Source organism: Ovis canadensis, chromosome 12, assembly GCF_042477335.2.
Source record: "Ovis canadensis isolate MfBH-ARS-UI-01 breed Bighorn chromosome 12, ARS-UI_OviCan_v2, whole genome shotgun sequence".
NCBI lineage: Eukaryota > Metazoa > Chordata > Mammalia > Artiodactyla > Bovidae > Ovis > Ovis canadensis.
Genome location: NC_091256.1, coordinates 87,421,797 through 87,435,587, shown reverse-complemented (window position 1 = coordinate 87,435,587; position 13,791 = coordinate 87,421,797). Strand labels below are relative to the sequence as shown.

Here is a 13,791-nt window from a genome sequence, read left to right as displayed (position 1 = left end):
ATGTTTCCTTGTTAAATAATAATTTCATTTTGAAACGTCGAGTTGAATAGTTTCCTCGCTGTCTTTCTTGAGAAATATTTCTGAAATTACTAGTGAGGCTTGGCTTTGTGTGTTGTGAGCTTCATTTAATGTCTGTATCCTCTGCTGGGATGTCAGCCCCACAAGGCTGTGCTCTGCCTGTCCTGTTATTGTGCCCTCATCCCTTTGCCAGGCGGTGGCACCTGGGTCTGCTGCACATACTGCACTGAAGTAATTAACATCACTCTGAAAATTATTAGACAATTTAAAATTTATTAAAATGATAACTTTAGTGTCATTATAAGTTAAATTTTGTTCATTTAATATTATTACTAAATATAATTTTATATGACAGTTGAAAGTGGGATACAGAAGAATGTATGGAGTTTAAATAAAAGGCACAGGACGTGAGTGGAAAGATAGCAGAGAAATAGGATGGTGAGAGTGGTGGTGGAGGAGATTATTTATCTTTGCATCCTCAGTTCCCATACTGTACCTGGCACACAGTAGTTCTCAGTAAACACATTGTGACTGACTCAAATTTTGATGGTATATTATGTGTGAAACCATGAATATATATTGATAAAATCATGTAAGAATCTAATTAAATAAAAAATTATACAAATAAGTGTGAATAAATTCGATGATTCTTCAAGATATATTTGATAGGAAGTATATGGAAAAGATTCATCTTAGACGATGGGAAACCCTAATATTCTCCTTATATTAAAAAAGGTTTTTAAACATTATAACTCATGATTTAATTATAATTCTGTGATTTTATATACGTCAACCTTAATTTGAATATATCAGTGGCCTCAGATTAAATTTGAGTTTTCTGAATGGAGTAATTTTAACTATCTATGATGTGCTATGTTAGAACCACCCATTTATCAATGTATTTTCTAAAGCATTCTGAATTACTGTATCGTTGTTTCAGTTTTAATGAACTCTGTGAACATATACGTGTGTATTTTTAATTTAGTGCCCCCATGCCGTACCTGATTGGAATACACTCCAGCCTCCTAGAGGTGAGTATCTTTCAGACATGAGATAAATTAATTCGTAAAAGTAATAGTTAAAACAGTTGTGTTCTGAGAGAATATCAGTTGAATAGTTCAAGGAAGTAACTAGCTGCATATTTAGAGTATATGTACGTGATGGTTTTCCAAAAGGTGATATTGAAATAATTGTATTTAATCAGTACGCACAGGGCTATCTTCAGGGGCCTGAGACCCCCCGAAAGTAGGTTCTGTTTGGTTGCGGTCATGTGTTAAGTTTTAAATACTAAAAACTTAGTATTTGAACCATTTTCTTGATGATGCTTGAGATATTTTATATCTTGTTTCTCTTTCAGAAGATGTATTTCTATATTTTAAAAGCAGAAATTTTTGTAATTATGAATTATAAAGGGTAAATTTTTATTTTGCGAACTTCACTATAATCCATTGTATCAAAATTTTATTAAAAATGTATTTTAATACACTAATCATGAACTTTTAAATTAGAATATAGCTTTTCAAAAATTTTAATTTTCAGTCCTGTTGGGACTTAAAATGTAGGGGTTTTTTTTTTAACTGTCATCTCAGTGACTTTTGTCATTTATTATCACTGTAATGGAAAACCTTGAACTTTAAACACCTCAAACTTGAAATCAGTGAGATTTCCAGAGAGGACATCTTATAAGATTAGTTTCTAAAAAGTAAACAGAAGGCTTGGGTTAGTTGCCTGGCATCATTATGCCAGCTGATTTGTTCAAATAAATTTCTTCTTTGGCTGGTTGTCCATATTGTACTTTAACCCAGTTTCTGATAAGCAAACTTAGTGAGTTAGATTTGGTTTAATGATTAGTCATTATCGCTGTATCAATCCTCACTTTGCTGATCAAGGAAGATCCTGGGGATTATTTTTAAAACTCCTGAGCATCTTTTGTGGAGAGAGTATGCTTTAACCATTAATAAAGAATACATCTTAATGAATTATAGTGGGTTTAGTTTCTTTTTAATTTTGAAGCCTGGATTGCATAGCATAATAACTCTGTATTTTGTTTATTTTTAGAATACTTCTTAAAGGCCAAGGTACTTGCAGTGAAAACAAATTATATAAGATAAAACATAAATAAGTAGGTATTTAATCTACTAGTAGAGTGTAGAATATATGACCGGCATTTTATTCGTCAGTAGTTTGATTTCTTGCAAAAATCTAACCATGGTTGGTTGGCATGATTTTTTTTTTTAAGTCATCAAATTTGATTTTGATGTTAGTACACATATCTCTTTATTTAACATACCTAACAGAACATATAGTTTTTATAATACATTTATTTATGCAGATGAAAAATATTTGAAGTGGTTGACTGTACCTGTTTTATTATTTTGCATAATGATTCTATATCAACTTTTAAAAAAGCTTTTCCAGAATACTACAGAAGGTAGGACATACTTTAAATATTCAATAAAATTTATCACATGTTTATTGGACACCTGTAGAGAAAATCATTACCTTTTTAAAGAAGCAAATTTAAGAAGTTTTTACTCCTTAGAGTATTGTCTTGGACAAGCAGTCCTTTCTGCCTTTCAAATGGCTCTTATCGTGAAGTGAGACTGCGTGAAGCCACAGTTAGATCAGCTGGAATCTCTGCTCCTTTTGTACTCTGAACTTATTAAGCTATCTTTATTTGGCTTTATTTGGTTTATTTGGCTGAATAGTGAATGAGAAACTATAACAGGAACTTCAGGAATGTCTCTAAACCAGTTGGGTACCATTTAGTAACTTTCTTCTTAGTCTTTTACCAGGAGATAGACATCCTGTATCAGAATTCCATTCTTATCATGACATTATTAGGCAGATTTATCTTTAGCTAAAATTCGAATCTTTAGTCATGCTTTTAAAACTTTATTTAAGTGGTATTATCGAAATACAAATATATTTACACATTTTACATAAGGAACAGGACTGGATAATTTTTCGCATTTTATTTGGCTGCAAATATGACTGATTTTTTTGTTGTTGTTGGGGAAGTGTTGAAATATCCTCTTCCCTCTCCGTCAAGAAGGTTTCAACACTTTTTATCAGTTTTACAAAGACTTTTAAACCTAATTGTTCAAAGATATGAACTTAATGTCTTTCTAAACCTTTTAAAAATTATTTTTGTGTGGTTATAAGTAAAAGCTGGCTAGGAATCTTTTTAAAATGTTTAAGTTTGCTTCTGAAATGAAGGGTAAGGGCATTTTGTTCCCCCTGAAAACTAGACTTTAGGGATATAGTCCAGGCAGACTAAGGCCTGTTAGTGTGATCTGGAGTAAGTCTGCAGAGGCCCCCAGTGCAGAGCTTCCATCACTGAGTGATCCTGGACAGTGCTGACCCAGTCCCACAGCATCACTTGGTGGCTGCCACCATGTCCCTTCCTGGCATCTGTGTGCAGGTGCCCAGGTGCCCAGGTGTGCTGGCCTCACCTGGGAGGAGGGTGACGGGTGGGGGATGCCAGCAGACTGGGTGGCTCAGCATCTTGTGTTGTCCTCAAGATGACTTTCAGTCCATGGCCTAATAGTATCTTTTTATTTTTGAGGGATAAAAAGCATATTCTGTTTCCACACTTTCTTACTCTTTCCCCATCAAAATAAGTTCATGAATTTTGTGAGACAGGAAAGTATGGGACAGAGGAAGAGGTGCCGTTTTACAGGCCGTCTGACCTCTTATTCTACTTTAGGAAAAAATAGCTAAAGCTAGGTTTGGAGGGAAATAAAAGAAAATACATTAATCTGAATTTTTAAAAAACAGATTTAAATTGCATACCATTTCCACCCCCTTGTTGGGTTATGTAGAATTGTTCTCACTTTAGGGAGGCTTGGTTGTATTGATTTATTGAGATGAACGCATTTTCCATTCTTATCGAGTGTTCCCTATAACAGATTTTAATGTTCAGCTATTATCAGACTTGTTTAATCTAAGAGAAACTTTGAAAAAACTATACATTTCATACCAAGACTAATTTCCTTTATTCAGAGTTAAGTGTTAGTGATGTTACAAACATTTTGGGATCACAAAACCATTACTCTGGGCTATTTAGATGAACTCACTTCATCCCCTGAAAGAAAGTATCAGGTTTCTGGATTATCCTTACTATTTCTGTTTTTTAAAAGGGCAATTTAGAATTGAAGATGGAAATGAAACTTAAGGTATACTTTTCCCACCTAAATGCCATTAATATACACATATTTTTCTTCATAAAATAGGTTATTTTTATGGTTATGCTGTAGTTGATTTGTAGATAACCACATATTTACATATGTAAATCTCTTTTACATATACATATGCACGTGGAAGGGAAATGAGTTCATAAATATTTGGCACTGATATCACTATTATAAGTGATTCTCTGTTAATTTGTTAGAAATGGCTATCTTCTGAATATTACTTTAGAATAATTATAGTGTCTTTTACAAGACAGAGTTTCAGAATCATGTGTCCTCTTGAGAATCTGTATTCCACGTAGACATTATGGCTTTCTTAATTCATAAAAATTCCCTACTTTAGACTGTCATTTTCCTAGCAAATTTAGCATTCTACCCAGTACACAGATATTTGAAATCCTGAATAGATCGCAGAAATTTCAATCTTGGCTAACTTAAAAGATTGTCCTGGCCAATTTAATATTTAGGGTGTTTAAATTGAAAAATGGCTGTTATTCTAGAATGTCACTTTTAAAACTATTGCACTGAGATTAATTGGTAGATTGCTAGTTGAACTATGCAATTATGGAATTCTGAGTTGATGGATATATTTCATTAATGTGCATATTACTTATTTTCACTAGGGGATAACATTTGCTATCATTTAAATAGGACTAATTTATATGATTTAAGTAGACATATTAGTTTAGATAGGAACAATTAATTATAAATATTTCTTTAAGGATACAGCTTTAATAAATTCTAATTTACTGTCATTTGTGCATGTATGGAGATAATTTGGCCATTTGACTTTCAAACAAATATGACAAGTCACATAGTTGATCTGATAGGCTGTTAAATTCGATCCTTTTTATTAATTTCATGGGATAAAGAAAATAAATTCTGTATTACTGCTGTCATTTTTTCTTATTCAACTTTCACTTATAAGTCATCATCAACTTACACCAAATTGATATGGAGATGATAGAGGAAATATTTACTAATTTAAAAGTTGATTTATTTCTTAGTCATATTTATTGTTTTATGTTAATCCCAAAGTATGATTTATGCTAAAAATAGCTCTAGAACTGGCTACAAGTTCCTGTATCATAGGATTGAAATTCAATTGGTAAAATTTAAAGAATATAAATATTTACAGTTTATTATAGCCATGTCCCTATTTTGTATTTGTTATAATATCTCTTTGGTAGTTAGATTGCGTTTAGTTGCTCCTAACTAAATTAATGTTTTTAGGTGAGTAAACATTCTGTTTTAAGTACTTTTTACTCTTACCTTTTTGAATGGTTTTAGACAGACTTTCTCATAAGGGAAAATTGTTTGTATTCTTTCATAGTGTAGAATTTTCCTTTTTTTTCTAAGGCTAATGCACTAAAATTAATTTTCTCTACATGTCTAAGCTCATGATAGCTTTGGAAGGAGACTATACTAAGATGTGTGTTTATAATTGTGTTTTTTAAACAGAGAGTGAAAAATAAATCACTGGAGGATGTGGTTATGTTAAATGTTGACACAAACACTTTAGAATCACCGTTTAATGACTTGAGCAGCCTTCCAAGCGATGTGGTAAGTGTGGCGGGTGTTTTGTGGTGAACATACGTGTGTGTTTTCTCCCGGACCCTTGAATCACCAGGAGTTGCTTTCCCACTTTTTCTGTCTGAAATAAAAGGGTTGCCTATGTGCATGTGGTGTGAGAGGAAGCAATGTAGAGCCTCAATTTAATATTTTTACCTTTTGGCAGTCGAGGAGATGTCGAATGGAGCATCACATTCCTTATTATAAGAGTAGGATCGTAATTAAAAAGCTCGATGCATTCATTAGGCAGAGTTTCTTTAAGCGCACGTCTCTTCATCTCATCTTAATCATTATATTACAAAGTAGGCATTTCTGTCTGCCTAGTGGCATGTCTTGCAGAAGAATGAGCGAGTTTTTGAAGGCAAGAAGAAGAAGGGGGCCAATTATCGGCTTTTGCTTCCCTGCCACCTGCCAGCGCTTTTCCTTTTAATTAATGAGCTGATGGCACTGGTCAATATAATAAGAAATGCTTGTACAGTTGGGGTCAGAAAATTCTGGCTTTGATCTCCCTCAACTTTCTGAAACATTTATTTGTTTTCTCTAAATTATTTCAGTTTTATTTTTAATCTTTTCTCTCCTGCTGAGGGCCGCAAGAATGAAAACCTACACTGTTTGTCATTTGTTCTGGCAGAGCACAGACTGCTTACTTAGGATTCTATTTGTAAATTAAACTGCAAACCCAGTTTGTCATAAAAGACATCTGATCCTTTTGAAATGACGAAAACTGTCTTTTGTCTGTAAAGGCTGATAAATTAAGTGCCAGCTCTCTTTCGGTCTTTGATCTTGCAGAGGTTTGTGTGTGTGTGTGTGTGTGCGTGTGTGTGTCTGCAGCTTAAATAGGATATATTCTGTATTTTGTGTTAAGTGGTTTTCAGAAATGCATTTTTTTTGGCCTTTGTATTACTTAGAACAGGGTACAAATGCAGATTGTACTGCTTCTGTGTATATTCTAATGTCTATTTAAAAATATCTGTGTAACATAATTCTAATTTAAAATAACTCCCTTTTAAAAATCCATTTATTCAGATATATTAAAATTTGGAAATAACCTTCAAAATATTATTTTCAGTAATATTGCAGGTACTTTGAAATCATTATTAGGTTTGAGTTTTTAATTACTTTTTTTCAAACTCAAAAAATACAATAATACTTGCCTTGATTGCTTTTATGGCTGCTGATAGGAAAAAATGTGACTTTAAAGTCAAAATCAGATTATTTATGCTCATAAATAACCTAAAATACTTGCTGACCTTGAAGCAAATTAACTGAACTACTTTATCTCACTGTAGTAAAATTTGTGCTATGTATGAATAAATCCAAACCCAGGCCAGTGAAGAATTATATTATCTTTTTAGCTCATTATAACTAGATTGCCTCATTATAAAAATTCTGCAGAAGCTGCTAGAAAGGATTAGAGTTGTTCATTTAGAAATCCATCAAAGTAGTCTTCACTAGATAGGGACATAATTATGAAAATAAAGTCCCAGCTTTTAGGAGTGTTTTCCTTAAGTGGATATAGTCCCCACAGTTAATTCTCTGAGAGGATTTTTTTTTCCTTTAAATGAGGAAGAATAAGAAAGAGGAAGAGAAGAAATCAGCTTTCTTGTGTTATATTAAAATGTTTATAGTCAGCTCTAGTGATAGCTGATCATTACTTTGAGGAAAACAGTCTTTAATAGAATTTTTTTGATGGGTAATTCTGTTCAAATTGAGAACTGCTACTTTCCTATTAGAATGAGTTTGATATTTAAACATTTATTTAAATATGTGAAGTTAAACAATATTCACAAAATGTAAAAACCTAAATATGTGCAATGACAGAAGGCATCGTCCCACTGGTTAGTTATAAGCAACAGTTAATTAAACATAACCGAAATAGTAAAGAACATTCATAAAAAGGAACTCTGCAAGATGATATAGCTATTGTATTTTTATGTTTGAAATTAAGGACTGCAGACTTAGACAAATTTGAAGAATGAATAATCTGAAATAGTTCTCAGATGGAGCTAGGACTATTTACTAAAAGTGTGAGATGTTCTAAAGTTATAATCCTTTTCTAAAAATATTTCAGGTGGTTGTTTAATCCATCTCTAATAAATTTAGATTTTTCATCAGTTTAGTGGGGAAATATGATAAAGTATCCCATCATACTTCCTTTAGTTGTAAATGTTTTGAGTGAGATGTGTTCAAGTCACAAATGATAGTCCTGAATTTTTTTGTGACTTAATAAAATATGCTTGAAGCCTGAAAAATATTACTGTTGGTATTGTTCGATAATTTAATAAATTACCTGATATTCAAACGGGGGCCTTTTAAAATCGTTCACCCAAACATTCATACTTAGAGGCTGGATGACTTTCTGTGCCTGAGCACTTTATTATCGTGGCAGCTTGACCAGTGGTCTTGGCTGTTCAAAGGTCAGTGGTCACAGTTGTCCTGAATTACTAGTTCTTTTTTCCTGTGGACCCTCTGCTGTGTTGCATGCTGTAATCTTCTTAATGGCTTCATTCCAATATTCACACATAATATTTTAGATTTATTGACTGTTAGAAATACTACCATGCCAGTAGCAGTTCCGCTGCTCTTAAGGTATTTAAAATTGGAAGAATAAATCAGGCCAAAGCTTTCAGGAACCCTTTGTTTTCCTTAAGGGAAAGGAAAAAAAACCCTCTTCCTGTCTTCTGACAAGAACACTTGTTTTTCGATTTCATCATTTCACTATAGATTTGGATCATTAAAAGAAAAAAAACAAATTTTATTGGGAGTGATTTTAATGATATTGATAATTACATGGAATAACTTTTAAAAGCAGTCGACCCATTAAAATATACTTTTGTAGTTTTTGTCTACAAATACATTGTCATTTTATTTTTTTTAGTGGCTGTGCCAGATATAGGTACCTTCAAACATATGTAGTTTGAGTATTTTGAAATGAATAAATTTTAGGGCTATGTAACAATATTGCAGTTACTGTTATTGTGGTATGTTTTTAAGTGGGGGCAGAAAGAGCCAGTTTGTATTAAATATTATATTTGAAATCTCAAATGTGTTCATTTTAATTTAAGAAAATGCACTATTGAGACCTCCTCCATTGCAAATACATACAGTATACAAATTTAGTTTTGATTATGTAATAATTTAAAATGCATTTCTAGAGTATTAGTACTCATTTAAATTTTTATCATCCTTAACATTTTTGAAAAGTAATTTGGAGAATTGTTACTGTTTCAAAAATGAATAGGATACCCCACTTGTGGGAAAATTAAGCTAATTCGAATTATAATGAAATATAGGATATCTGTCTTTATGTGAATATTCATTTAAAACAATTATAAACTAACTCTTATAGATGAAAGCTGCTTAGAACTGACATCTGAAAAAGCCACATGTATTAGAATATTCATTACTTAGGAAAGCAAATTTTGACCTGTGTGGTGTAACAGTCTTTAAATAATTTCAGCTTACTGGATTGTGAAAAATAATATACTCTGAGGCAGGTCAAAATACTTGCCTCTGCGCGAGATGAGAGGGTAAAGGCGCAGAACTCCTCCTCTCCTGGTGTGCCTAGAGCCTTATTTCATACAGGTTGATCCTCAGACTACGGCCCAAACACTAGTGCGTGGTGCGTCACATATGAGCGTGGCACACAGTATACTGAGTGCCTCTTGATGCAGAAGCCCACTCTCCATTCTAATCTTGTTAAAGAAATACCATTATGACTTATTTCACTTAAATTAAGATTGTCAGCACTGTTTTAAAAACTCATTTTCATGTTCTGTGTAATGCTATTGGAAAATGGCTTTCTATTTTCTATTCCAAGGTTGTGTAGAAAATACAGTTTGCACACTGAAGAGTTATTGTACCCTTCATGGTAGGCCACAGTATGTTACAGGACGGTGACATTCAGTGTAAAGCATATTTAATTATTAAAACATTGAAAAGGCCTTATTATAAAATAGAGTCCTCTAAAGCATGGTGCGTCTGAGACTTTCAAGTATCACACTGAGGACTAGGTTAATGGTTTTACCATGATGGGAACAGGAAAGGCGCAAATTGCTCAAATTAACTAAAAATCATTACAAGCCTAAAAAAACTAAAGGAAAAAAACCCAAACTCTAACTAGAATTTTTAGATCATCTAAATTCAAGTGAGTTAATTCATTCGGGATTAAGTTTGGGAAAGAATTGGCTTTCTTGGAGAATTTTTAAAGATCAGTTTAAATTCAAGTATATAAATAAATTTAACTCTTAACCAACTGTACAAGTAGGTCAGTAAATATGTTTAATTCACTGGATATTTCCTCTAATCTAACATGAAGGTTTAATATGTTAAATTCTCATAATATATGTTATAAAGAAAAAAAAGAGGCCCCAGAGAATATTCTGTTAGTTCCAGGCCCGCCAGCGCTCTGCTGTAATCCTTATCACGTTTCGCAGTGACCGAAGCCCCAGCAAACCTCTCAAGTGTCCAGATGAGAAAGATAACAGTTTGACTCTGGTTCTAGAGTGATCTCGAGGACGTTGTTTTGTTTAATAGGGTAGACTCCAGGAGACACACCCCGTCCAGCTAGTGGACCAGGCCCCGGGGCATCGGCCCTCCTCGCAGCCCCGGGCGGCGGGCAGTGTGGGCGCCCATCAGCGATCCTGGGAGAGGACCGAGGTTGCGTTTCTTCTGCCCTTTGTCGTGGAGGTTGCTGTTCAAGTCCCTGTTTAGAGGTGCTTCCTAGAACGCGCTCTAAGGGTGTTTCCATCTGACGCCCACAGTAACAACAGGGAGAAGCCTGGAAGCGGGTTTAATCTCTTCCTCTGTGGCTTGAGGGCCGCTGTGTGTCTCCTGGCCCTAGAGAAGCAGAGCGTGGTGGCAGGCACCCGGCTCCTGCCCCAACTTCGGCCGTCACGGGGGCTCCCTTTTCTTCTCAATAGTTATTTTCAGAGATGAGACTGTTTACAAAGGTTGTTTTTTGTCTGTGAGTACGAACAGATCCTGCTGTGTTTTCCTACTGTTTTCTAGTGTGTATTTTTTAATAAACTTTCAGTACCAAAGCGTAATAAAACAAAAATTTAAAACGCAAAATCGTAATTAACTGGGCTTCGGGCGTTTGAAAGATCTTCACTGGTTTCTCTTGGCTGCACGGGAGAATCAGTCCAGCCCTGCTCTGTCCCTCCCTTCACGTCTCTGTGCATTTAGCATTTGAAAGTTGATTTATAATTTGTTACTTTTAGTGATTTTTTTCAGTGCTCATGAGTTTCCTTGATTTTCTCATGGCTTTTCATTTCCGTCTAAATTAGCTAGCCTTTTTCCTAATATCTTTTCTCTTCCTGTGTCCTCTTAAAAGTGCACTTCTCTTTCTTCTTGCTGCCTCTGTATGTGTTTGTGTGTGCGTTTATGTATTTAAAGACCTTGATTTTGGTTTTAAAATAGTTGAAAAATTGTGTGTGTGTTTAAGTTCTTGAGTTTTCCATATTCGAGAGGCTTTTTGTGCACAGGATGTTGTGAGCACTGTCCCGATGGTGGTTCCCAGATCCTGCTGACGGGGTGACAACTTGGTGGACTTCTCAGTGAATTCTAGTCCCTGGATCCTGGGCCCCGTCACAGACACTCTATTCAGTCAGCTAGAGAAGGTAGGACAAAGTGTGCCTGGACAGGTTGTTGATGTGCTCATTCTCTCCTTCAAATACTGATGAGGCACCTACTATATGCCTGTGTTGCTCTGGGAGCGGAGTGGACGAGAACATGTACACTCTGCAGTCCTAAAGCTCACGTTCCATCAGCTGAACACAAGCCCCTGGCCACACCAGGTCACAGTGGTGCGGGGAGATGGCTGGCTAACCCAGCTAGGTTATCCAGGCACCCCTTGGAGCTTAGGGTTTCTGCTACCAAAGAGAGAGTGAGAGCTCAGTGAGATGCTGGTGGACTGACAGCACCTCTGCCGTAACAGAGCCCAAGTGAGATGGTTGTAGTCAAGCCAACACTGTTACCTGCCTGTAAACTCACACACGCCTTTTGTGGTTCAGCTGGAGACATCAGAACGTCTGTGCAGAACTGGCCTGAATGGTGGGTGTGAGTAAGCCACGCAGAGTGGGAGGAGGAGGGGTAAGCGTATGCAGAGGTTCTGCCGTTGGCAAATTCAGGAAGGGAGAGAAGCCCTGTGTAGCTGTGGTGAGACACACGGAAGCGAGAGTTACACACAATGAGGTGGTAGAGATAGCAGGAGGGAGAGCGTGAGGTCACGGGTTCTTGTTCAGGACTCCAGGCTTTACTGGCCCTTTACTGGAGATCCGTAGCAGAGGAATAATAGCGCAGGCCACTTAGCCTTGTAAAAACACCATCTCCAGCTCTAGGTCCTGAAGATCCCTGGGTCTGGCGAAGCAGAACAGAGCAGAATGAATGGCTTGAGAGACCGTTTGCAGTGGTCCAGGCGAGAGATGATCGCTGCTTGAACTTGATAGCGGCAGGGATTTGGATCAAGGTGGGCAGATTTGAGATCCATATCGGAGGTCAGACGGCTGGGGCTCCGTGACGTGATGTGCTGCTCATGGAAGATGCGAAGGGTGCAGTGTCGAGAGGGCCTCCGAGGGTACTTTCTCAGCTCCTGGATCTTGGAAGTGACATTGCTGTTGAGACACTGGCGTGACGTTGGACTTGAGAGGGAGTAAGAGCGGTCTTGGTTGTCTTCATTTTACGATCCCTCTGAAGGGGAAACAGTTGTAGATGACACCATATTTTAGGTTCCGATAGGTAATTTAAGCATTCAAAGAAACAGTGTCATGATGCCCTCTGCCAGTGTATCATATGTTTTTCATTTAACAGATGTTAAAGGTTAGTGTTTTAATCCTTAAATAGAAACATGTTAGAAAATTGAGACAGAAGGGTTCATTTTATTGCCTAGGAAACTGAACATTAGAAGGATTAAAGTGTAGGGATTTAATTTTGGATTCATACAATGACCATAAGATGTTTCATGGAAGAATAAAGATTTTAACATCGTAACTTTTTTCTAAAGCAAGGTATTATTTGAAGCATTAGCTCTTCTGAATGTATGTAGTTTCTGGAGTTGAGTTCAATTAGGAATATGGATATTTAAAGATATCACAGGGCCATGTCAGGACACATAGTTTATCCCAATATTATTCCTGAACATTTATGTTTACCTTCTGTTCTTTACCCTGATGTTTCTCTTTGTTATCCTAAGAAATGAAATGAAAATTAGTGGGTTATAGTGGTTGATTTATTTTTCCTGAGAAGCCACATCTGAAAGTCAAGTTAAGAGAAAAACCTGTCACTTCCATGAAAAATCTCAGTTCCTCTATGTCACCTCCCTTCCTCACCCCCAGTCAGCATCATTGCTTCACTGCTCAGACCACGTGCATGTGGCTTGCTCTCAAAATTTATGCCTGTTTGCTGTGTTTACTCGTGTAATCCCCTCCTTTTACTCACACTTAGTGCTAAGAGGGCAAGGGTGAGAATTGGTAATATTATTCACGTTGCAGTGAACTCTCACTGTGCTTAGACCCAGGCTGTAATTCCGGCTGCTTGGAAGCCTGGATGCTCATTGTATGAAAGGAATTTGAACACTTGATAAGAGCAGTGAAATTATGTTTATTCTGAAGTTTTTTCACATTTTTTGAGGGGAGGGTCTGGTATGATACCTAATTAGACTTAAAAAATAATTTATGTACAGACTAAATATGTCAAAGTAAAACATCAGTTTTGAAGTCATCATCAGCCATCAAACATTGCAGCTTACTTTCTTAAGAATAAAAAGAGAAAATATTGGATACTTTTTTAGGAGGCCATGATAGGATTTTGTGATAATAGCCGTGTTACCAAAGTTCCAGGTGCTTTGCTGAATTAAGTTACATGTGAGTATAAGCTTTAGGATATCATGGAAAGATGTACATTGATGTCAAAACTAAACTTTGAAGTTTGGGAGTTAAGCAGAAAATGCTATTTCCCAGACCAGGTATTTTAAAAGTACAGAAGATACATCACCTTTTTTTAAAAATTA

At 35.7% G+C, this 13,791-nt stretch overlaps 1 protein-coding gene across 3 annotated transcripts in view; it reads left to right on the top strand.

Moving 5' to 3' along the window:
- Positions 1–13,791, top strand: part of DENND1B (DENN domain containing 1B) — a 261,857-nt gene that overhangs the window by 163,773 nt on the left and 84,293 nt on the right. For all 3 annotated transcript variants that reach the window (XM_069544323.1, XM_069544322.1, XM_069544325.1), the window contains 2 exons: positions 1,004–1,049; positions 5,673–5,774. In XM_069544323.1, the coding sequence (XP_069400424.1) occupies positions 1,004–1,049; positions 5,673–5,774 (148 nt within the window). The remainder of the gene's footprint in view (positions 1–1,003; positions 1,050–5,672; positions 5,775–13,791) is intronic.